The sequence below is a fragment of the Cydia splendana genome, chromosome 8 (assembly GCF_910591565.1).
Source record: "Cydia splendana chromosome 8, ilCydSple1.2, whole genome shotgun sequence".
Taxonomy (NCBI): domain Eukaryota; kingdom Metazoa; phylum Arthropoda; class Insecta; order Lepidoptera; family Tortricidae; genus Cydia; species Cydia splendana.
This window is the reverse complement of record NC_085967.1, coordinates 883160-909147: the sequence shown is the minus strand read 5'-3', so window position 1 is coordinate 909147 and position 25988 is coordinate 883160. Positions and strand designations below refer to the sequence as shown.

At 42.7% G+C, this 25988-nt stretch overlaps 1 protein-coding gene across 1 annotated transcript in view; it reads left to right on the top strand.

Annotated features, from left to right (window-relative positions):
• The window catches only part of LOC134792601 (intermembrane lipid transfer protein Vps13D), a 68150-nt gene that overhangs the window by 35278 nt on the left and 6884 nt on the right, over positions 1-25988 (top strand). The window contains exons 34-66 of the mRNA XM_063763832.1: positions 28-226; positions 608-775; positions 1019-1185; positions 1357-1518; positions 1844-1968; positions 2228-2365; positions 2655-2811; positions 3153-3323; positions 3876-3978; positions 4154-4302; positions 4406-4504; positions 4607-4782; positions 5356-5518; positions 5931-6064; positions 6356-6575; positions 6800-6938; positions 11056-11263; positions 11468-11663; positions 12100-12282; positions 12507-12716; positions 17267-17473; positions 17772-17986; positions 18350-18500; positions 18726-19006; positions 20619-20733; positions 21039-21216; positions 21531-21700; positions 22377-22604; positions 23194-23402; positions 23797-23956; positions 24541-24723; positions 25424-25598; positions 25786-25917. Coding sequence (XP_063619902.1) covers positions 28-226; positions 608-775; positions 1019-1185; positions 1357-1518; positions 1844-1968; positions 2228-2365; positions 2655-2811; positions 3153-3323; positions 3876-3978; positions 4154-4302; positions 4406-4504; positions 4607-4782; positions 5356-5518; positions 5931-6064; positions 6356-6575; positions 6800-6938; positions 11056-11263; positions 11468-11663; positions 12100-12282; positions 12507-12716; positions 17267-17473; positions 17772-17986; positions 18350-18500; positions 18726-19006; positions 20619-20733; positions 21039-21216; positions 21531-21700; positions 22377-22604; positions 23194-23402; positions 23797-23956; positions 24541-24723; positions 25424-25598; positions 25786-25917 — 5671 coding nt within the window. The remainder of the gene's footprint in view (positions 1-27; positions 227-607; positions 776-1018; positions 1186-1356; positions 1519-1843; positions 1969-2227; positions 2366-2654; positions 2812-3152; positions 3324-3875; positions 3979-4153; positions 4303-4405; positions 4505-4606; positions 4783-5355; positions 5519-5930; positions 6065-6355; positions 6576-6799; positions 6939-11055; positions 11264-11467; positions 11664-12099; positions 12283-12506; positions 12717-17266; positions 17474-17771; positions 17987-18349; positions 18501-18725; positions 19007-20618; positions 20734-21038; positions 21217-21530; positions 21701-22376; positions 22605-23193; positions 23403-23796; positions 23957-24540; positions 24724-25423; positions 25599-25785; positions 25918-25988) is intronic.

Genomic DNA, 25988 nt, shown 5'->3' with positions numbered 1-25988 from the left:
ATTAAAAATTTAAAATACTGTTCTCAGGTCTCAGTATCAGTGGGCGTGTCACCAACAAGCCGTCAGCGTCTATCCGTCCGCTGCCTGTCCCCCGTCATCGTTCTACCCGTGTCCGGCCGAAGCCGCGGCGCACTCCGCGCCGAACTGACAGAACTCACCATAGACAACTGCTTTAGGAAGGCGGGGGATGCTGACACTGTCAGCACGAGGACAGACCCTGACGCTGGTGAGTGTTAAGCCATTGACGGGCATAAGGGTATCATAAATTACGCAAAATTTTACCGCATCACTTTGAAATAAAGTCCTAAAGCATTCTGGGAAATGCAAGGTGTAATAAAGTTAGTGGGGATCCGTTTAATAGCAAATTCGGTATCGTGTACTGATTAGGAAAAATACAAGAAAAATTTTTTGTCGCGCAAAATTTTTTTTGTTTTTTTTTGGACGGTTGGCAGACTTGGATGACCTGCCCCATAGAAAAAAAATAATGCATCATAATTTTTTTCTTATACTACTAGTAAAAAGTGAGATTTTCAGATTTTTTTCTACGTGGGATCCAACTTTTGTTAACTTTCTGTAATGACTTTAGTAAGCGAGATTTTGGTTCCAGGTTACTACGAGCTACTGGACGTGCGCACAATCCGGCTGGAGCAGCTGAGCGTGTGGTGCGCGCGCGGCGGGCGCGGCCTGCGCGTGCGCCGCGCCGGCGCGCCGCTGCTGCCCGCGCCCGCGCGCCTGCTGCTGCACGTGGAGCGCAACCTCGGCGACACGCACAACGGTACTGTAGGGTGACGCGAGTGCTGTGCGTGACCTGTCTAAGAAAGATGATATGAGTTCGCTTAGTGAGTGTAGAGTGAGGCCTAAAAAAGCAGGAGCGGGGCATTTCGCTGCCTCGGGCTTCATATTCGAAGTGTGATCTTAAGTTAACTTAATTAAAATATGATTTTAAGGGAATTTTAATCCTTGTACTTGCACTTAACCATTTGTCTACATTGATAATTATAAGTTTACTATCTTGCAGTTCCGGACATGACGGTGCAAGGCACACTAGCAACGTTACAATGCGCACTGGACCCTGCGCAATACAGATTAGTGCGTGGCGTGCTAGCACATAACCTGGGCGAATGCGTAGCTGATCTACCACCACACGTTCCACTCGCAGCCACGACGGCGCCACACCATGAACAGGTACAGTACAGTCTTTGAAGACCTCACCTTTAAGACTCAACTGGTTTTTAGACTCGTCAACCGACATTGTGTAAATCTTTTATCAGGCGAGTTCTTTCTAAGACTAAAAAAATGTAACAAATTAAAATAAAAAGTAAATACAACGTTGTCTTATGTTTTACTGGTTCTCAGGTGTGGACAACGTCATCCATCAAACTGGACCTCCTTGATGTTACTGTGGAACTGGAGCCAGAACATGGCGTCTCCTCGCTGGCTTGCATCAACTTCATCAAGTCCCGGCTGCTGCTCGAGACGTACTCCGACCTGAGCCAGGATATCGACCTGGTTTCTCAGGTAAGTCTCGATCCTTTACATCTAGATGTTTCGAAATTGATTAGACGCCCTAGAAGAATGGCGGCGCGATGTGTAACTTGTTTGTTTCCACAGGCTGAAATGACGACCATGACTACCACTGATAGATTTAGAGGTTGGGAGTAGGGCGCACTCCCGTGACTGCTTTTCTATACAAAATCCGTCCTGGGGCCGGGAACTCGGTTTTTAGTAAGCAAATTCAGTAAGGGAACACTTCCTTGTTGGGAGACTTCTCTCCAGCAAGGTTGATTAAAAGGAGTATGGAATACAGTATCTGTGTAACCGTTCTTACTCTTTGTTATCCTAGGAGATTCTCGTGAGCGATACGCGCTACGTGAACGAGCCGGCCAACAGGCGAGGGAACGTGTTCACGCACATCGTGCAGCCTATGGCGGACCATCGGCACAGCGTGCAGGCAGAAGTTCACGCGAGGTATAAACGACTCTCCTTCGAAAAGTTCGCTTGTCATATGTAGACAGCAGATATATTGGGTGTGATGGATGATATGGATCACTGCTAAGAGCGAGCGTTTCGACGGAAGCGTTGTAAAAAGTTCTTAACTAAGCAATTGCTGTCTGCAGCTTCATAAAGATTAGAGAGTCTGTGACATCTGTTGCTCTCTAGACGACCCCGAGGCCACCTTTGCCCATCATTCACCTTGCTTGCAATCGATTTGTCATTTATTTTTTAGAAAACGCGGCGATTCTTCAGCGTACACGATCTTAGTAAACAACATGCGACTGATGGCCATCCTCGATTGGTGGGAAGCGGCGAACCAGTTCATCATGCAACTACCTTTGCCGCCCTGCGACCCTGACCAGCAGCATTTGTAAGTGCCTATCCTAACCACTACAATCTTTACTGAAACTACTACAAACTCCTTATTTAACACCCGAAAGATTCTTCCAAACGAATGGTCAATGGATACTTTGCGGTAATAAGGAAAAACGCCGACTATTTGTCTTGTCCGTGATGTGCCAAAGTATCCAAATATAAGTTAATTTTGTAGAATACTCGTCAAATAATTAAAAAAGTTATGCATATTAGCGCTGACTCGCCTTCATTAGCCTCGTCAGTTCTGTTATAATTTTAATGAGTTTGATTTAATGTTTTATCAGGGAAGAGGCCCTGTCCGCCTCGCTAGGACAGATGGGAGCAGTTTCAGCCGGCACGGGCCACGACGGACAAGTGGAGCTCAAGCTGAACGTCACCGACTCGCAGCTCGTACTGGTTGAGGACGCCTCCATATGGGACACCAACGCTGTGATACTCAAGGTCAGTACACTTTAAATAACCGTTGTCTTTTATACGTATCTGTGGTAATTGTATTCGCACCAAGTTAGAACATTTTTAACAGTATAGTCGTTTCCTAGTGCAGCTTTAAAATATGATATGTATTGTCAAATATACGACAACGCCTTCTTTGACCCAAGCGTTCATCACAATATGTTCTTGCTGTAATCATTTTTAAATTTAATTAAATAGCAAATTTCCCTCCAACCTGACTAAAATACCAAATACTCGGTGGCGCAGTCGGTAGGATATCTATTTTGAATAATTTTCACTTGCTTGAAATAATACCTGAAGGTCCTGAAGTGAAGGCTTTTCTTGTTCAGAGTACGACAGTGATCACATACCGCGTCGCAGACGCGGCGAAACCAGTATCTTGCGAGCTCAACGAACTAGAAGTGTTCTCGTGTGTGCTGGGGCTGGAGGAAGAGACCGCGCTCGCCATCGTCGACCCCGCCGCGGTCACGGTCGCGCTGCACAAGGACCGCTCGCTACACGTAACTATCTTATACTATCTTCATTTGTAATCATGTTCAGAGTACGACGGCGATCACATATTCTGTATCCTGCGAATATTATCAGTCAAAAGAATTATGCACGATCCCTCGAGCCGGATATGAAAAGTGCAGAGAATGCACAGAGACACATCAAGATTGTTTACCTTATTTCTAATGCTAAAAAAAACGAACTATAGTACCATCACGCTCCGCGATTGTTACGCCATTTAGGGTCCTAGTAAAATTGGTTGTTCCATACTTACGCTATGGAATGTCCAATTTAGCTAGAACCCTAAATGGCGTAAGAGTGTTTTCACATTGTCCGATCCGATATCCGATGTAGGATCCTACATCTGCGTAGTCAAGCCGCGCGGGGGAGCGCCCGGACGCCGTCTTTAGCGGTCACGCACACTACAACAAGCATTATGCCTACACATACGCACACAAACAAATATTATCAATCCGACAGCTGATGGGGGGCTCCGACATGGCTGAATTTATCGGAAGCGCACTCTCAGAGTATGTATGAGAATAAGAATACTTTAATTTCAGATATCAACGGGCACGTTGAACCTGCGATTGTCGTACCACGACATGCGCATGTTCGCGTCGATGATACAGTCGCTACCGGCGCAAGTCCGCGCTGCTCTCTCAGGTAACACATAATTTTATTTATCTGTTTGAAGAATCATATTATTTTATAAATTTATAGACCAGAAATAAATAGTTCACGTTTTTCTTAATATTTATGTAATCGGTAATTATTCATAATTTCGTCTCATTCATATGCGAAGGCATATGTCTACTAGAAGAATGATGATATTTCCCAGGCAAAACAGAAGAGGAAACAGTAGATGCAGACGCACCAGCGAACAGTTTACACATGCGGGCCGGAGCGCGCCTGCTGCCCCCGCGCTGGCTGCCGCTGCGCGCGCCGCCGCCGCAACCTTCCGCAGTGTGGCCTCTGCGGGCCGTGCAGGTACTAATGCCTTTAAGCGGATAGGTGAAATGAGTAACAGGTTATTTAACTGCATTGTTATAAACGAACACCTTGTGTTAAGTAATTTTAAACATTCCTGCAGGTGACCGCCGAGTGCGTGACGCTCTGTGTGATCGACGACTGTCTGGACTCGGACGTGCCGTTACTGGAGATCTCTTTAGCTGACCTGAACGTGGAACAAGTATGTTTTTAGACACTCAGATAACTGTGTACTGATATTTTTCATTCGACCGTAGTTTTTGTGCGTGTGTCGGGTATGTAAAAACGGTTGCTATTGTCTTAGGATCTGCGTAAGATTGAAGAGTCATTTTCGGACCCCGTGCTGGTGTCTACTCCGTGCGCGAGCTCCGGGGCCACGGGCTCTAACGGCGCGGGCGCCGGGCGGCTGGGCGGCGCGCTCAGCGTGCACTACTATAACCGCATGCTGTCCGGTTGGGAGCCCGCCATCGAGCCCTGGAGGTGAGTGATGTTGATGTCCTACAGATCACAGTCTTGGTACATAAATGACAACACAGGAATGCTCCTGTGTGGTTTGACTGTGAGGCTTTGAGCTTCTTTTCTTTTTAATGCAGATCTGTGTTTTTATTATTATTTATTCCTTAAATGAATACTAACAGACAGGCTATACATGTTAATTGTACAGGAGGGTATAAACATAAGGTACTTATATCTAGAGCAGCGGTAACATAATATCAAGAGTGAATGGAACTTAAAGTCGTGATAGACTCCAATTAACGGCTGCTAATCGAAAGAAATTGCGATTCAGTGCTGTAAACATATCAGGATTGCATTGATCTATATACTATATTTTTAATCAATCAATTTGAGTTCTTTGACGTTATTTTTTAGTGTCAGATTTTAATACATAGCTTTGTGTGGGAGTAAACTCATTGTCTTTTCAAAAGTTTGAATTGGATGCAGCTTTGCGTAAAGGATAAACCAAAAATAATTATATTTTTTGTGGATTCGTACTTACAAATATTACTTGATTCCCTAAATTACGTCAAATTATGATTGAATAACGTTGTTCAGATTCGAGACATCATGGGAGTACACATTAACAAGTGGACTCGCGCTGGGCCGGCTGGCGGTGTCCGTGCGTTCGACGGAAGTGCTCAACACAAACATCACGTCGTCGCTGGTGGAGCTGACGCAGCTGGTGCGCGCCAACTGGACCGCCGATTACTACACGCAGGTGAGCAAGGCGTTGCTTGCCATACCTTTATTACTTCACGTATTTAATTAAAAAAAAATACTACAAAATACACCACATACAATGGAGCTGGAGTGTTCTTTAGACCCATAGTATTATAAATTCGTAATGTGTTCGTGTTTTAGCTATATAGTGTCAAAGTGCGCAACTAGACGCCATAGCTAGCTCATTGATCTGGTAACAGGTTCTGAGTGTACACACCACCACATGTAACAGGAATGCAGACACAGACAGCAGTTAGAACTTCAGTATGTGCTTAAAGTGTTTTTTTTTTTTTTTACACTGGAATTTATAATCAGGAATATAAAACCGTGATAAAATCATTTTAAAAATATTGTAACTTTGATTATGTATTTTGGCTTTATTTCAATATAAGTTTTTATATAATTTTCAGCCGGTATCCCTGGATGCATCGCCGAAAGGCAGCCCGGCAGGGCATCGGCGGCGATCACCGTTCGTGCCCTACGCTCTACGGAACCATACTGGGCATAAGCTATGGTTTACTACGCTACTAACTACCTGTGACGTGTGAGTTGACTTACAACTTGTCTAGAGATTGAAAAATCGGTTTTCATTTCTTTGCTGTTCTTGACCGACTTTAGGTTTAAGGTCCAAGGGATCCTTAGGAAATTATGGAGTGTTAAACTGGTTTTAGCAGTCTTTTCTTTTTTGTAGTGCCGCATTTACATATGCGACTAGTCGTGCGATCAGTGAACGTGAATATTTGTGTGGAGGCAGGAAAAGCGGTTCTTTACCATTCGCCTAGCCACTATTAGGATTTTTTTTTCTATATGGATGTTGAGATTTAGTTATAAACAGGCTGACGGAGACGACGGGGTGGAGCGGGCCCGACGACTCCTGGGTGGGTGTGCGCGGCGGCGACACGGAGCCGTTCTCGTTCGGCGCGCGGCGCGGGCGAGGCGCGCGCGCCGGGCCCGCCGTGCTGCACCAGCTGGCGCTGCGCCTGGACGCCTGGGGGCCGCCCGACCCCGTGTGCGTCGACCGAGTCGGGGTGTTCTTCCGGACGCTCACTCATGCGGTGAGTTGACGCTGCGTTTTAACAGACTTTAAAACGGAGGAGGTCTTTGATTTGGCCGACCGTCCTGCTCCAGCTCGTCTTAAAGCTGGGATCTTCTTCCTGACACTATCTTGTGGTAGAATTATTTTTGAGTATTTTTTATGTTGAGATAGTGTACTTTTATTTGACTCCAAATAAAAATTGATTTCAGCCACAGACAATATTCTCTTGTATTTTGTTGCCAGAAAACGGGCGCAGAAGCCCGGCTTGTGCTGGAAGTGTCGCTGGAAGGCTCGGCGCGCAAGCTGGTGACGGTGCGCTCGGCGCTCACGCTGCTCAACCGACTGACTGTACCAGTCGATGTGCGGCTGGAACCCGCTCCAGGTAATTCACTGGAATTCTAACAATGTGTTTGGTTGGGTACCTATTAAATGCCCTATGGTGGTCAATCTATTTCACATAAATATGGAAATTTAATAAAATCGTTTTGCTAAACCGACCTTATATTCGAAGCAGTACTTATTTAGATTAACCGTCATCCTTCTAAACTCATTATGCCCGGACTGTGTGGAATACATCTTTTGTCTGCTTCCTCGTCCTATTTTTCCACTCATACATGATTTGTCTTAGACACTAGTACGTATGTACATATATGTGCAGTCACCACGCGGGATTGTTGTGCCATTTAGAGTTTTTGCTAAATTGGAAATTCTATAGCGTAAGTATTGAACAACCAATTTAGCTAGGACCCTAAGTGGCGCAACAATCGCGGAGCGTGGTGGTACGAGTATTATGTTGATTTTCCCGCGTAACACCCACGCACTAGCGTAGTTGTAAGTGTGCCTAGCACCACCTCCCGCGTGTCCTACGCAACAGGAGTTTCCAATACGGTTGCACCGTGGCGCGGTGTGGTTGTTCCGCCCTAACATGAGGGTAACGCCATGTATTTCTAGCGGGCCCGGTCCTGTGCTGGCCGAGCGGGCCGCAGCGCGTGCACACGTACTGCGCGGCGCTCCAACGTGCCTATGCGGCGCGAGTCCCCGCGCTGCCGCCGCCGCCCATGCGCGAAGTGCTCGCGTTACACCCTGTCTCACTCTGCGGTACATTGTCGATCACTTTAGCGCAATTTCGTTAATCGCTTATAACAATAATAAAGCCATTTGTCCATACTAAGTTTGGTTTACATTTGTATGTGATTACATATTAATTTTTCTTATGAAGCCCTCCTCCAACTTAATCCAATTGCTTCTGATCGAAACTTATTTAAACGCTTACTACGTCCTAAAGTAATGGTCTTATTATACATTAATGTTATTGACCACCAGACGACCTGCTGCGCCTAACATCCGACGCAATTGCGTGGCTGAACGCACTGAATATTGACATTTAATTTAATTTTTAATTGTAATGTAATTTTTATTCTGTGACATTTATATAACTGCCTATTTTTGTATAAGCCATACGATTAAATAAATAATTGATTTCTTGTTGAACTGTTCATGTATTTGATAACTTTAAAAGTTAATTTATATTATAATTGAAATAGGTAGAGTAAAAAAAGTTAAGAGAAGTAGTCCCATCTGTTCTACCTTGTAGTTCCAGTGGTAATAGCAGAAACAGGGTGTAACGGTAGAGTATAAAAGAACACTATATTTGAGGGGTACACGGAAAAAACATGTCTAGTCACTCTGACATTTTGAGTAATCGCGGTTTGAAAAGAACGATGTACATAACATTAACCATATTATTTTTGTGTATACTGAGGTGTTTTAAAATGAAAAAAAAGTAGTTATATTTATGAGCACTGAGGTAACAGAAGCTGTAACTAATACTTTATTGAGAGCTCTACATTTTGAGACTAAAAATAAACATAGTCAATAACAAAACTCAGATAATACAAACAAACAGCAAACCTATCTACTAAATAAATGTTTCTTCAAAAATAAGATTTTTTATCTTGGTGTTTTTCTGAAACTTTTATGCTATTTCTGCTCAGAATCATAGCTCATTCCATCCCATTAAAAAATGGTCTCAAATTTTCATACATTTAGTATTCCCTTCACGCAACCGTCATTCAAAGTGTCTATATGGAAAATGTGTGTTACCGTTTGGATATAACATAAAGATACAGGTACCACACAGAGAAATACTGGGACATTTTTTGTTCAGTCAGCAGCTGAAGTTGCTAAGCGGGCGAGGTGTTCAAAATTACCTTGAGACTATCTTATTCTCTTAATAATAAACCCGCGTTAAGATCATTATGAACACCTGGCCCGCTTAGCAACTTCAGCTGCTGATTGTTCTATTGGGATCAAAGAAGAACATAAAATTGATAGAAAATATCACATTGAACATTCGCATTTTTTAAAGAAATGGTCACCTATTACAAAACGGAACTACCTACTTATACTTTACTGTTGTGCATTTAACTTTTCTATTCGGCTTTGTTTGCTGATAATTAAGATTACATAATTCAAATAATTTTTACGATTTTTTATATTTCTGCTCAAAAATAGTTAAACCCAAAAAAATGTTTTCAAACATTGTCAGTTTACACACCGCGGTATTCTAAATCTATTTTATTTATCCAAACCAACCTTACGGGGGTCTCCCTATTTTCGTTTGAGCAACTTAATTATTACAGAAATTGTTGCTAAATGACTCGTAATAAACCCCCTTCAAAAACAAGTTTTCAATAATTAATAACAACGGTATATCTACTAGGTACGTTACTAAAGTTTTATTATATGTACATATCTGGAATAACAGAATATTAATCTTTAATTTAGTCAATGTCTTCAGGAATATTATTTACAGTAGTACTAGATTCGGGCAGTCTACCACGTTTGTGCGATATTACCAAGATAATTGATTTTCCTCTCTTTTAATTTAGTACGTTTTTGGCAAAGAACTCGAAATATTCGGACATTCGGACTGGCCCCCAATCATAAGAATGTGACTAATTAAATAAACGGACGGCCCCGGGCTTCGTTTTTTACAATAGGCATATCTCATTTTGTTTTAGGGGAAGTAATTGACTGGTTGTTAATTTTATTTTAATTTTACGCGCAAGGGATGCCTTTCTAGAGATTTCGGGTGAGAAATCGAATGTAGCCTATATTTATTTAGATTTGACAAGCATGGCAATCAACATTCTTGTCATTCTTTGTCATAACACGATGAATTAAAATCGATGTAGGTATAAAATCTTGCACGATATTTTTAGGTGCAAATTAACAATGTACTTATAGAAAGGATCTGGTAATATAATTCACATGAACATGTTTAATGAATGATTGTCAGAAAGAATATGCTTAGTAAATATGTAAGCACCTACAGAAGGTAATGCGATTGGCATACGATATATCTTGGAATCACTAGCAACCAGATGCCAAACATCACTAGTTGAATAGGAAATCGATGAGTGTCATAGTAACAGTAACAAAGACAGGATAGAAACGGTGTTAACTCATAACAATGCAACATTCGTATCTCATATTTCCAATTAAGCCTATAGCTATGTTAGCAACAATGCACATATAGGAATTTTAATTGGAAAAATGAGAAGCGAACGTTTTGTTGTTCTGATTTACTGTGGGTGAATCTTTTCGCTCCAAAAATGAATTCATGTGTCTGCAATTTTTACTTTTCTCTATGTTGCCCTTAGTGTTTGGATTGTTTGGCCATGTTTGTGTATATAATAAAAAATATTTAAAAACCGGCCAAGTGCGAGTCGGACTCGCGCACTAAGGGTTCCGTATCATTACGCTATAAACGGCAAGAAAATCACATTTGTTGTGTGCGAGACCCACTTAAATATTTCTTTTATTCTGCTTTTAGTATTTGTTGTTATAGCGGCAACAGAAATACATCATCTGTGAAAATGTCAACTGCTTCATGTCAGACGAACAGACGGACATACAGATAGATGGACAGCGAAGTCTTAGTAATAGAGTCCTATTTTTACCCTTTGGGTACGGAACCCTAAAAATTACAGTGACAGTCCTGGGAAAATGATGGCACGCTGGCTTACTGTACTGAGGCATTAGTCCTCCTTATGTGTAACTTTTTGTACTAATATAGTAAATATAATAGTTAGGTATATAAGATATAATTGTACTGTAGACATGTTCTTTCCGTGTACCCTTCAATTATAATCATCATGTAATTACTTGTGGTGTATTTATTTGTTGAGTACTGATATTAAGTAAACGTTGTTATAATGAGTAAAATTATAGTATGACTTCGTTTTACCACGATATAAAGTATTTAATCTGTTGTCGTTTGATGTCTGAAAGCTACCTGTAGCGGGAAAGTTTGCACTTTACAGCCATTACGTTTAAGTAGGTATATAATTGTTCCACAGATCACTCTACACCATGGTTTTACCCACCTGGCCTCAAACGGCTCCCGCGATTCGGTTTGTATGCCACAGACCGAATCTCTGACCTTTTGTGTCTTCCGCCCTTTTCTCTCTTTCACGGCTTCCATTCTTCTCCAGGTCAATGGTCAGGCGGCAGCGGGCGCTGGACGACCGTCCCCGCCGGCGGTCTGTGGGCCGCCCCGCTGGCGCCGCTGCCCGGGGGCGTGGCTGTGCGCCCCGCGCTGCGCGGGGCGTGTCCCCCCGCGCCGGCGCACGTGGCCTGGCGCGTGCACGAGCGGTCGCTCCTGCACTTGGAGTGCCGCGCGCCGCCGCTTGACGTTTACAGGTCGGTCATGTACAGACAAGGTTCACAATTTTCAACCGTGCCGTTGCAAAATGTTCACTCCATGCGTTAGATACTAAACCCTGGTGTGTTATGTAATAAAAATTCGTACTTATACTTCCAGGATTACTTCAGTTTGTTTCCGTCTCTTTTGCACTTTTTTATCTTATTGTACTCAGTAATTACCAAAGTGTTTACATTACATAGATTCTGCTGCGTAGTAGTCCGAGAACGTTTCCCCCCGACCCGCGACCTGAACGCGGCCGGACACGCCCTAACCCTCGTGCCAGCTCTCCGACTAGAGAACCTGCTGCCACTGGAGCTGCAGTTCAGATGTTCAGGGTTAGACGTGCAGAACGTGGGCGGGGCGTTGGCGCCCGCCGTCACACGGCCCTTCCACGAGGTGAGTGTGTCTGCGCCCTGGGACCAGTTGCCTTTGTGACTGACATATTAGTACGGGATATTCAACCCAACACATGTCCAACAGAATTCTTAGGTGTTACATTATCAAACTTTTGTCACCTAATACAACGGCGATCGCCTCGAAAATGCTGTATTCAGCCACCATAACCTTCGAAATAATGGTTAATGGTAGAAAATGCTACGGCCATACGTGGCCGTTTGTACGATAAGTTTTTCTTTTGTGGAATAAAGATTTGATAAATAATCTCATCATGGCGGACATTGTCAAATTGTAACTTTCATCAATAAATTTGTTTTCTTATTTTATTGCTAACACATTACAAGACTATAAAAAGTTGCTACTTTACTTTTAACCATTCAGTACTTTTAATCGTCATTTCGAAACACTCGATTCAATGGGTTTTTTATGGTCTCAGGTAAACGTTGAAGAAGGCGTAGAGCTGAGCGTGAAGATAGAAGGCTTCGGTTGGTCTTCGACCCTGTCCGTGGGCGGCGCGGGAGCAAACTCCTTTACAGCCCGCCTGAAGCTTAAAGACTCCTGGGGAAGACGGTTATACCTCAATGCAAGAGTCGCTGTCAAACCTACGGATGGAATCAAGGTCAGTTCTTTAATTGATTTAGTATTTTAGTAGGAAAATTCCGTCAACGCATTCAAAACAATGTCTAGCTTATTATGACTTCTAATACGTGACGTACCTTCCAACTTTTTTATTCTTGCACAAGACACAATTTTAGATCCTAAATTGCCTTTCATGCCGATGACTTAACTGAAAATCAGTCTCAATTTCGTCCATATAATTTAAGACATACTTTTCATGTACAGATTTCGATCAGCGCAGCATACTGGCTGGTGAACCGGACTGGGCTTCCCCTGGTGTTCCGCGCGGAGGGCGCGACGGCGCCGGCGGCGGGGCAGGGAGACGAGCACGAGGTCGCGCGCATGGTGGCGCCGCTGCTGTTCGCGTTCGCGGAGGCGGACGGCGGCCCGACCGTCACCGCTCGGCTCGGCACCGGCGTGGCGCTCAACCAGGAGGTAACTAAACGAGCACGAGATGTCCGTTCCGTGGGTATCTGCCGAATCCTACACTGCAGCAGAAAACTGTGTCACCGACATGATTTTTTAGCTTATAAGATGTAACAATATTTTTTTTAAAGCCTCATAGGTGTTAATATATTTTGTTTCTAATATAAAGGCCATCTAGCGTTGAACTTGCATTGATCGTATTGACGTGGGTCTGAAGGCTAATTAGTTGCTGATAGGATCGACAGAGGGCGTGGGTTAGCTCGCTATCTGCATTTTATTAAGTAAAAGGTTTACTTTTATTAATTTACAGGAATTAAAACCTAATTAAATATTTTACAACTTTCTTCTTTCCTTTTGGAAATCATTATTAAGTATTTTTTTTATTGAAACGAGTTTAGGAAGCCGTATCTCCATCGTGCGCGCAACGAAACGCAGCGCAGCAGTGAAAGTATCTTCGGTTTGATCTGGCAGCTGTCATTTTCAATTCGGATGAGATGGTGTAGGTCGATTCGTTTTCTTCAAAGGCCAGTGAGCCACATTGTTTTTAAATCGCGGTTTAAACCGCTTAATCCTATTCGATGTGAATCGTTTTGTCAAGAGTGAGCCCCGGGTGCATGGAAATTATGCAAGTACCTATCCTCCGAAGGCCTATTGTCTGCCCCGGGGCTTCACGACTTACTACTTTACTAGTCCACGCGGTCGTCAGAGTCGAGCGTTTTACTGGTTTTACACAATGTTCCTACTTCCACCACCTGGTCGCGTTGTCCCAAGCGCACCCTGAGGCTGTCTGCAGCTGAGAGTGGACTTGTGGGAGCAGGTCCGGACTGTTCCCCGGTACTTTCCCGGTTCGAAGTATGGCGTCAGTGCAGGAGTGTGGTCTTGCAGACGAGGTCAGAGTGTTCCCTGTTATTTTATTAAGGCGCCCAATAATAATAATTTAGTATTTTTACCTATAATTTACCAAGGTCTTCCAGCATATTGAAACACAGACTCACCCCCTGTGCTCTAAATTATTATATATTTAAGTTACGACTGAGCTAGTTGCTATTATAATATTACCCGCTTCAATTTCCTGTTGGAATATATAGCAAATATACCGGTTAATACAAATTTCTTTATTTTTTATTTTATACCACTATAGGGCTCCCCGAACCGTTACAGTGGCAGCCCTACGTGTGGCTCTAGTGTGTTCAAGCTGGAAGACCATTATTCTATTGATTATTTCCTTATAGGTTATATAGTTCTAACCTTGTATTCTTACAAATACCTATTAATTTACCTTAGAGTGTTGCGGTACTGTGTAATTAAATCTTAATATTTTATTTGTACTTTGGAGGGTGTTTTAAAAATTCTGGAGTTTTGTAGTCATAAACGCAAGTAAGTTCAATAATTTCAAGTAGAATGTTATGAACAGGTGTTACAACTATTTCTATACTTACTTTAGTGTACATTTATCCTCATTGGTATGGTTGTCAAAATAATTGTTAAAATATTTGTTTAAAAATAATTAATTAATTTAGAATGTTTTATTGTAGGAGGGTTCTTGTGTGTTAAAAGTACAGTCAGTTGGAAGTATTGACTCTTATTTAGTGAGTTACCAGATATAATTATTCAGTTTTATTTATTAAATGCTAAAAGTGCTGACCATACCTATTTTATTCCTTTACCGAAGTGAAGTGTAAGCAAATTATACCTAAATTTTCCTTCAAATAGTACCGCAAGCTTATCTATTCTTTTTATACTTATAGTAAAATACTTATACTTATAGGAAGATGAATTTGTCTTTTTGATGTGAACGATGTACAGTCAGGTTTTTTTTTATATCTTGTTCTAAATTTATTACTGTTGTTCCGGAAGGAGGTTAATTTAAAATTAAATAATATTACTTACTATAGATGTGAAGGAGAATTATTAAGTACAGTCAGCCACATTATTGGTGCTTTATATATTATTACTAACTTAATGATAGTGAATTGCGGTTTTGTAAATGGTAGCACAAGATATTCATGTTAAATATGTAGTACTTTTGGAACCTTAACACAGTAAGTTAGTTATACATGTGAAGAGCATACAGGGTGATTCTCAAAAAAAAAATTTGACATCCATTTAAGTTTTGAATAACTGGTTGACCTCTTAGTTCTTTAATCGTTTAACTTAGTCCACCGTGCGCATTTAACAATATCCGGGTTCATTTTTTTTTGAGGTTTGTTTTTATTGTTGAATCTTATTGTAAGGGTTTTGTCCGGGAGTTATTTAATTTACCTACTATTCCTTATCTATTATCTCGACTTAAATCGAGTTTTTTCCTTATTACCGTTACGTTTATGGAGTAAAGACTTAGTTAATAGTTTCTTATCGGTGATTGCGCGTTTTTTTTTGTTGTTGATGTTTCGGTAGGAGTTTTTTCCATGTGTTGCGTGCAGGAGTTTTGTTTACGTATTACTTTCTTTCGATCGTGTCTGAGCAAACGTAACTCAGGCACGTGGTTTGGTTGTTCTTGGTGGGCGAAGAGGACGATTTAAAGACTCTTCGCGTGTTGTACCGGGGTGCTGGCGTTTTAAACCAGCATTCCAATCGGCACTGGCTGGTCGGGTTTTGGCGGATTTTAAACCGTCAAGCTCTTAATAGCAGTGTCGTACCTTTGTTAACGCTTTGCGGTATGACTTAAATCATATGCGTGAACGTTAATGTGGTTGTACGGGGGTTGTTCTGTGGTACACGCCTTAAAGCGTTGTCCGCAAACATCGGATTTTTTGTGTGTCAGACTGACAGACTTGCATTGCCTGAAATGGAGCCTGTACAGTCGACTTCCTTGTCGTGTTGTTTCGAGCGTTACCGTCTGACTGTCGTTCAGACACAGCTGGTCAACGTATCGTTGTTGTTGTGTTATTGTCAGATTTCCGCGTTCAGACCTGTGACGTCTGACAGTCACGGCCTGATATGCGCGCTGTATATATTTGAATTAGCTGTAGTAGCAGTCACCGATCTTAGTTATAGTAAATTTCACTTGGCTATATGCTATCTTCCGCTGTATCTCTTGGACGCATAACCCGCGGCCTGGGCCGTTCGTTATGTCACCAAGAAATATACGCGATGCGATGTTTTGTAGTATTGTAGCTTAGAGCTTGACTTGCAAACGTTGTTTATTATACAGTAAGTATAGTTTAGTGCGTGGGTTCGATTTGGGTGGTTGTTTTTTTTTTATTAAGTTTATTATTTTGTGGCGGGTAACTGTTGTTTACATTCTGTGGATAGATGTTTGGAGCTGGAGACCAGCTCAAAATTTTGCCTATGTTAAAATTTTATTCGGGGAGGGATGTACTGTAACAATATTTTTTTTAAAGCCTCATAGGTGTTAATATATTTTGTTTCTAATATAAAGGCCATCTAGCGTTGAACTTGCATTGATCGTATTGACGTGGGTCTGAAGGCTAATTAGTTGCTGATAGGATCGACAGAGGGCGTGGGTTAGCTCGCTATCTGCATTTTATTAAGTAAAAGGTTTACTTTTATTAATTTACAGGAATTAAAACCTAATTAAATATTTTACAACTTTCTTCTTTCCTTTTGGAAATCATTATTAAGTATTTTTTTTATTGAAACGAGTTTAGGAAGCCGTATCTCCATCGTGCGCGCAACGAAACGCAGCGCAGCAGTGAAAGTATCTTCGGTTTGATCTGGCAGCTGTCATTTTCAATTCGGATGAGATGGTGTAGGTCGATTCGTTTTCTTCAAAGGCCAGTGAGCCACATTGTTTTTAAATCGCGGTTTAAACCGCTTAATCCTATTCGATGTGAATCGTTTTGTCAAGAGTGAGCCCCGGGTGCATGGAAATTATGCAAGTACCTATCCTCCGAAGGCCTATTGTCTGCCCCGGGGCTTCACGACTTACTACTTTACTAGTCCACGCGGTCGTCAGAGTCGAGCGTTTTACTGGTTTTACACAATGTTCCTACTTCCACCACCTGGTCGCGTTGTCCCAAGCGCACCCTGAGGCTGTCTGCAGCTGAGAGTGGACTTGGGGGAGCAGGTCCGGACTGTTCCCCGGTACTTTCCCGGTTCGAAGTATGGCGTCAGTGCAGGAGTGTGGTCTTGCAGACGAGGTCAGAGTGTTCCCTGTTATTTTATTAAGGCGCCCAATAATAATAATTTAGTATTTTTACCTATAATTTACCAAGGTCTTCCAGCATATTGAAACACAGACTCACCCCCTGTGCTCTAAATTATTATATATTTAAGTTACGACTGAGCTAGTTGCTATTATAATATTACCCGCTTCAATTTCCTGTTGGAATATATAGCAAATATACCGGTTAATACAAATTTCTTTATTTTTTATTTTATACCACTATAGGGCTCCCCGAACCGTTACAAAGATTATTATTGTATATTTTTTTGAGTCGGAATTTGGAGAAATCGACTTGTTTTTACGAGACTCGGCGCTTAATAAACTTCTGAATCTTTAATTTTAGTTTGTAAAGTACCTATTGCCTGAAAATAAATGATATTTGATTTATACTTTGTAAATGTGATGGCTTAACATGATTGTTATTCCGCAGTGGTGTTCCCCATTCGGGCTGGGCCCCGGCACGGCGGTGAAGAAGCTCACGGCCGGCGACAAAGTGTACGCCGTCGGCGTATCCGTCCGCGCCGGCCGCGGCCGCTACAGACACACGAACATAGCCACACTCACACCAAGATACCAGCTGCATAATAACACGCCCTACCATCTGCAGTTCGCGCAGAAGTGTACCGCGACTACGTTGGTGAGTATTAACACAGCATACAGGGTGGCCAAAAAATAAGTGCATTCCCGTTGCCAGGGAGGTTTTGGGTTTATGAGCAACCTTTACTATGACACCAACCCCAAACGCGAAAAAAATTTTTACCCTCCCATAGAAAATGGACGAGCCAAAATGTATGAAGTAGCCAAATCTTTTTTATTTGGTAAGTTTACTTCTGAGTAACGTCGATCAGTCCTAATTGTGGTCGGTGTAACTGACTGATGAATGATGGTCGCGTATAAACGATCGTTTGCCTGTATTGTATTGTATCGTATTGCAGAACGACCCGGGCGCGCTGGCGACGCACGTGTCGGCGGTGGCGGGCTGCTACCTGCCGTGGCACTGGGCGCGCTGGGAGCGCGCGCAGCTGCTGTGCGTGCGCGTGCTGGCCGGCGGCGGCGGCGGCGGCGGCGGCGGCGGCGGCGCAGCGCCGCGCACCGCCTGGTCTGGCGGCCTGCGTGTCGACTCCCAGCGCGCCGTGCACATCGCCTGCAGGTATATCTATGCAGCGAAGAGCATGCCTATCATGTAACAACGTAGGGCTGCCCCGTTCTCGACAACGTTTTCCATTTGATACGGCGAACGTTCTAGCTCGAGAATGTAATAGTCGACAGAAAACGTTCTCGAGAACGCGAACGGGACGACTCTACATCCAGGCCAAAATGGTTGTATCTCAATGCATCTGTCGCGGATAAACACGCGGATGGGATTACTGTAAAGAATTAAGAAAAATGTCTGGTTTTCACTGTATACAAACTTTTCATTAGTCAAATCGAGTTTAGTATAAATATTATCTAATTATTTCCCATTCTTTAAAAAAACATTCTTCAAAATGTACTAATAGAACATAATTTACAGAGAAAACACCGGTGGTGGTGGCTACGTGTTCCTACGAGTAGAGGTAGTAGCACAGGGCGCTACTCTATTCGTGGTACTGACGCACGCCGACAGCGCGCCGCCGCCTCTACGTGTCGACAACCACTCGCCCGTCGCCATCATGTTCCACCAGGTGAGCTCGGAACCACAGGATTAATAAATATGGTAAAACAGGAGGTACTTCTTTTTATTTATTGTATTATGTATGGTGGCTAGTTTAAAAAATACTCGTTTTATGTTCTATCGTATCTAAGGCGTGTGTCTGGAGAAGTGACCGACACTGCGACCTAATAGCACTTCTAACTTATAGTTTCTCGAGGTCACAAAAAATACCTTCTCAAGTTTTCATTCTGTTCAGGTGGGATGCGGCGAAGAATGCGTGGTGGGCGCTCACGGCTCCGTCCAATGGGCTTTACCAGAGCCCGAGGGACAATCCGCCTTAGCGCTCCGAGCGCCGGGCGGCCCGCGGGCAACCTTGCCCCTTGACGCACTTGGCACGAATGTCATCCTGGCGTATCAGAACTTTATATACGTAGCTTTCGATAAAAGTGGCTCGTCGAATGATGATTCTATTCTAGTCTTGGAAGTGCCGTTGAACTCTACGCGAGTGATTCTTGCACGAAAACGATATGGTGACAGGTAAGTTTTTGTGTGTACCAAAATATAAATACAGTGAAACCTGGTTAATTGGCACCTGGATAAATGGAAAACCTCAATAATTGCAACGAAAGGTCCGGTCCCGGTCCCTTGAGACCAAAATGCCTCTATAATTGAAAGTTTGGAACCTCTATAATTGCAATTTAGATTTTAGTGCTTTTCGTAATTTTGCCTCTGTAATTGACCACATCGCAACTAAGACCTCTATAATTGACACTGTGCTAAAAAAATCCGTTATTTTAGCTCTTCTTATTACCTCTATTATTGAAACGAGACTTATTGATTACCTCTGTAATTGAAATAATGTAGTTGTAGACAGCAGTAACAATATTTTAATAGCAATGATCATTTTATTTTAAATCTTCATCCAGAATTCAATTTATTTATTGGGTATCTAATATCTATCACAGCCAAATAGGTAGGTAGGTGAAATAGTTTTGATTAAATCAAAAACAAAGTATGCGTTTTACATTCCAATAAAACTTTCTTCTACAATTCAAGGGATTTTTTTAAACCCAAATGATTAATAAGAAAATAAAGTAGTAATTAATGTAGTATAAAAGTGCAAGTCATAGACCAGAAACCCAGAAAGTAAGCTTGTAAAAACTACTTTCAATGGTTATTTGCACCTCCATAAAAGAAATTTGTCAGAACGCAACCTCTATTAATGAAAACCTCTATAATTGACACAACGAATTTTTGAACCTCGTTAATTGGCACGACCTGCTTAAATGAAAAACCTGGTTAATTGACAAAAAAATGCCGGTCCCTTGAAATTGCAATTATCCAGGTTTTACTGTAGTTTTATTTCTCGCCTATGATTGGATAAAAAAAGTACTTAATCAACAAAAAATTCCTTATAATATGCCCTTTTGCCAAAAAGAAAAAATGGCGATAGCCGACTACAGTTATAGTTTAAAATGAACTCTTATATACCGTGTTTTTTTTTTATTTCCGTTAATTTCAAGGGTGCATACCTGAGCTTAAATCAAGTAACTTTCCCAAAGACACCGATATTCTAATTAACTCCATTTCGAAGATAATCAATGTTTTATTTTTTTCCTATAAGGCCTCTACAAGCGTGTACACTTGCCTTAAGGCCGGTTTACATATTGATTAGTGTTTAGAATGAGTTCATACATTTGCTACTAAACTTAAGTATAATCTCGGTCGATCGATGTTTGAATTGACATTGATATGTCACAGATTTCAATTGTTTGGTTTAGTTAAATGTAATGCCCGTGTTACAACAACGCTATATGCTACATTTAATTACTTTTTAATATTAATTTTTCTGAAAAAAAAAAGCAAAAAAAATTTTTTTTTTTCAAAATTACCTATGCTATTTAGTTTTCTTAAACGTACTTAACCATACCCGGAAGTTAACGGAATTCAATAAAAACACGGTGTACATTCATATTAATGATAACTATATAGTGTAATTTATGTATAAAATGTATCGTGGTGATCAAAAGGGTAATGAAATTACATTTTTATTATAAACCTACATTGCATATAAAAGGCAAATAATAAGTACATTTAATAATATAAAATCGATTTGTAACTGTTTTAATATTTCTATACCTTGTTTTAGAGGCCAATTGTGGCGGCGCGGTCCCAACGACCAGCTGATCCACGAAGGCAGCTCGCCACCGCAACCTACAGATGCGTTGCTTACGGATGAACCCACCTTATCGCCACACGCAATGGTAAAACTTTCACAATTTTGGCATTCCACAAACGTACATCGACAACATAATTTTAGTATTAAAAAAAAAATGCAGTTTAAAGCATGCAGTTAGACAATTCAAGTTTTAATACTCGGTCAGCACGCTGGGATAAATTCGGTAGTGTAAAAAGTCTTTAACAAATGTATTGTGTAGTTTACAATTTGGTGCCGTGACCAGGATATTTATACCGGTAGTTCGGTGCCGAAAAAAATTAGCCTTTTGACGCAATGTATAGGGTGCAAGTTGGGAGCTACTTAGACTATACAGATTAATATAAATTGCAGGTGCTGGACATAGAGGGCCCGGCGCCACGCCCGGGTCGCGCCGCACCGCTAGTACTGCGCCGAGCCGACCCGCGTCGCGCCTCCACGCAGGCGTGGCGGCTGGTCGGCGGCCGTATGGCGTGCGCACACGCCAACCTGTGCGTGCAGCCTGACGGCGGCCTTATGGCGCTCACACAGGGTATGTGCACTCAAGAGGAAATCGGAAGAATATTCTGTCCATGGGTGAAATTGCGATATATCACTCATAAATCCAAACTTGCCAAGAAAAATAGAATGGAATGGGAGACCTTTTTATATCTCTGGGCGGCTAGAGGCGATGATCTGTTTTTCTTTAACCACGTCCGCGGTAAACAAGCATAAAGGTTCACCGAATGATAAGTTTATCCTATGCGCGCCTGCAACTACAGAGGTGTTACATGTGTGTTACCCTTTAGCCTTTAGAGACCTAATCCAACTATTACAGTGTTATCTAAAACAACTTTTACTTCGCAGGGAGCAGAGTGGTGTTAGGTCTACCGGACTCCTCCCGCGGACGAGTACCGTTACCACCGGAACAAGCAGTGGCGTGGCACACCCTGCGGCCCGGCTCGGGCCGGCTGTCCGTGGCGCTCTCGTGCGCCGGCCCCACGCGCATCGTCAGCATCAGGGACCCGCAGGACCCGGTGAGTGGTACACTGGTAGAGCCCCGTGTAGGTCTGCCGGACTCCTCTTTAAGACGGGCATCGCTAATTGTATGGTTGAATTTACGACTTGTGCACGCGTATGTGTTGTTGTAAGTATAACATTGTATCGTTCAGGTGTTTGAAATGCGGCTTGCGAGCCGCATGGGGCTCTCTGGAGTACGATTGCCGATCTTCAAGTTACCCAATTAACACTTACGCGGGTATCACACTGGTTCGCACTTCGCTCCGGTGTATGAGCGTAACAGCGCTATACGCGTAAATAGCGATGTCCCGCTTGCACACCGGAAGTGCGTGCGAATACACATCCAATGTGAAGACCGCTCTAGAATTCTTAGAGCATTGAAAATTGTTATACTTGCGGCTATTTTATATTGTTAGAACTAGTGATTTCTACTGTGTTTGGCTCTTCTCAAAAGTTTGCCAACCCCCTTGTACAGTCATCAGCAATAGTATCTTACACAACTAGGGCCGCAAAAATATATGACGCGCTCTTATTGCGCTCCAAATAAGAACGTGTCACATATTTTTGCGGCCCTAGTTGTGTAAGATACTATTGCTGATGACTGTACGTGAGGTATTTCCTGAAAAATGATAAGACTAGTTGTTGTAAATAAGTGTAGTACACAGTTTGTTGACATGTATATTTGTCGTACAGGAATCCGGTTGGATCGAGGGCGTCGAGACGGACTCTGAAGCTGACGAGCCGCCGCGCCGCGAATGGGAAGTGCAAGTCGCGCTGGCCGGTCTGTCGGTGTCCCTGATAGCGCGATCACCGGCTCAAGAGCTCGTGCACGCTTTACTGAGTGGCGTGCTGTTGCGGGTCGCCGCCGCGCGCGCCGCCGTGTTCGCGCTCTCCGTGCAGGACATGCAGTGGGACAACCAGGTACAGTGTGACGGAGTAGGCAATAGCGAGCTGCACGCATTAAGCTCTGTCGTGGTGTAATATGCCTCTATCGTTCTAATATGCAAGAGCGATAAAGAGGCACATAACGAAATTATTTATTTCGATTTTCGGGGTATCCTTTTCAGAATCCATACACTAACACTACTTTTCTATGAACACTTGTAAGGAGGTAATATAATGGAAAATTAAAACTAGTAGAATTTGGATACTATTTTTCTCCTGGTAGAATCAATAGCGCATTAAGATAGTCCAAATTACATAAAATTAAGAGACATCAAACATTTGATGTTTGATGTTAATTTAGAACCTATAAAATAATAACAAAATAACACACTTATTTAATGCTACTTTCTGTATCTAATCTATGCAGCGGCGGTAGCATGATCGCATTTTTATCGCCTGTCGTATCACGCATCACACTTCGCACTTACATACTTGTTAGTACGTGACAGGCGCTAGAACGCGACCATGCTACCCCGGCAGATCTATAAAAGATTCAGTTTGAAATTATTTTAATTTATATATATAAAAATTAATTTGTTTAATAAACTTATGTGATTGTAAACAGCTGCTGGGCACGCCGAGCCCCGTCCTGCTGTACTGCCTGCCCGGCACGCCCGGCACGCCCGGCTCGCCCGGCTCGCCCGGCTCGCCCGGCACGCCGGCGCTGCACGCGGCCGCCGAGCTCATGCAGGCGCCGGCGCGCCGGTACAACGCGCTCTTCTTCAAGCACCTAGTTGTCGCTTTGCGGCCGCTCGCCATCCGACTAGAGGAGAGGTTTGTTACATATTACGTGATTGTAAACAGTTGCTCGGCTGCTCTGCCTGCCGTGGCGCTGTAAGCCAGGCACGCCCGGCTGGGAGGAGAATCAGAATCAGAATCAGAAGAATATATTTATTGTGACTATAGGTATAGGAGGACAGCAACATTTCATTGATCATCATTTTCCACAAGAACCACAAGCTTTTTCGATCGTAACATAAAAAATCTGTTCAATGAAGACACTATGGTGGTCATGGATTCGAAAGTAGACTAAATATAAGGAGCACGGACTTTGATGAATTATGTCTGAGATATAACGAGGCATGGTCGTGACAAGATTTGAAAAAGGAAACATGTAACTTTAAGTGTTTCGTTGGACTCCTAATATCTAATATGATATATTTCGCAGACTGATCCTGAAGCTATGGTGGTGGGCGGCGCCACCGGACGACGAGGCGCGCGAGGAGATTGATGAGGCCGACTACGAAACTCGACGCATGCTGGACGAAGTTACCGCGCTGCACGCCAGGCGGTACTACTTCGCGCTCATCAAGATCATACCGAGCCAGGTATGTTTTGGCTCATAGATAAATATCTTAAAACTAGTATGACATATTATCATAAAATATATCTTAAAACAAAAAAAAAACACACTGTTAAGGCTGCGACGCATAAAACATCGTCTCAAAGCGCGGTTTTGCAAAGATCGCATCCGCTAGATCTCAGCGACCATTATGAAATTGCTCGTTTAGCTTATCGACAACCAAGGGGGGCGCGGCACTCTAACCCCTCAAGTAAAATGATCTCATTATACATATATCCGTGGTTCGCACATAACACCAAACGTCTAAGGAAAATTTTGCATCTTTTTTCCTGTGTTTCCATTTGGTGTATACATTTTTGGGTTTGTTTTTAAGTTAATTTCTGTTTATTTTTTCTCAAATGCAATCAGTTACCAAAGTGCAAAAAGGTTAGGCTAGTTGATGCATATACATACGTTATTACTATATAAATGTTCAGGCTAATACAAAACATGTGACAACAGGCTACCGCTTGATTCATGTTTTTCACGTATGCTATTCAATTGGTAAATTTTGTGTCATAATAATGACTTTAGTTTAGTCCCTAATAAACATACTATTACTCTCCACAGATCCGCCTATCAATGACAACGGCGAGCAAGCTGGAGCGCGAGCTCGGCGCACTCAAACGTCGGCTCGGACTCACGATGATCAAGTTCGAGGATGCGTGCGTGGAGCTCGAGCCGTTTGCGCGCGCGCATGTGTTCGAGCCGGCGCCGTATCTGGCACGGCAGATGCTCAAGCATTTTAAAGATGTAAGTATGTATGTAGGTCACGTATCGGGTACGCGTGCGCCACCCACCTGGCGTTTACGCGTGTGTCGCTCAAATGACGGTCACGCATCGGTCACTTGTCGATGACGCTTATCGGGCTGTCTTGCCCTCTTCAGAAATAAAGCGAAACACACAGGGCGTTGTCTGTCTGTGCTATTCTCGTGAACACAGTGCTCAAACCTTCGAAATAGGTCTGTTTTTAAAAAGTTGCCAACATAGTGTACGAATTGCTCTGGTACGGTTAAAGTTATAGTATGAATTTTCGCAAATTATTTTTACGCGCAAGACCCTAATTTGTTAAACAAAAGCCATTGTTTCTTTTGTGCGAGAGGTGGGCTACCGTGTGGAGCGCGTGCCAAAGCAACAATGTCGTTTAAAAAGCTGCTGTATCGTGGTAGTTTTAAGGTTCAAATCTCACCGGTAGCTCACCGCTCGCACGAAAACAATAGCTTTTGTTTAACAGATTACGGTCTTCGGCTTAAAAATCATTTGAGAAAATTCATACTATATAAATAATATTCTCTAAAATACCAGAGAGACGTATTTGTCTACGTATTTGTGTTTTATATTTTCTAAAACTTCTCAAGTAACTTCTTAACAGCTTATCAAAATCGAGTGCGTGCGTGTCAGTTTTTAGCCTCATCCTATACGAAAGTATCTCACCATCGTCTTTGTATCCCAGGAACTAAAATGGCAAGCAGCAAAGATCCTCGGCTCCGTGGATTTCCTGGGCAACCCACTGGGCTTCGTGGCCGATGTCTCGGAGGGCGTATCTGGACTTATATACGAGGGCAACGTCGGGGCTTTACTCAAGAATGTGACCCACGGCATCTCTAACTCGGCTGCGAAAGTCACTGGTGAGTCTTAATTTTTATAGACAAACTGCTCATTTCCTACGCGACTCATCTTTTGGTTAGAACATGTCACTGCCAAGATAGCTCGTCCAAACCGTCATTGCCTTATTGGGAAATTGTGGATACTTCAGCTGGCTATGTCGCTACAGTATTTTATTATCTTATTTTTAATGTTGTGTTTTTGTGACAGAATCCTTGGGTGACGGTCTAGAACGAGTAGTAGGCGATGAAGCACACGAAGAGACGCGCCGCCGCATCCGAAGTTCTGCCGCTGGTGCTCATCTCTCTGCGGGTCTGCGCGGACTCGGACTCGGGATACTCGGTAAGTAACTGGATAGGCATCACGTTACCCAAGATATGCGAAATAAACTACAGATTCCTTACTTTGGGTTA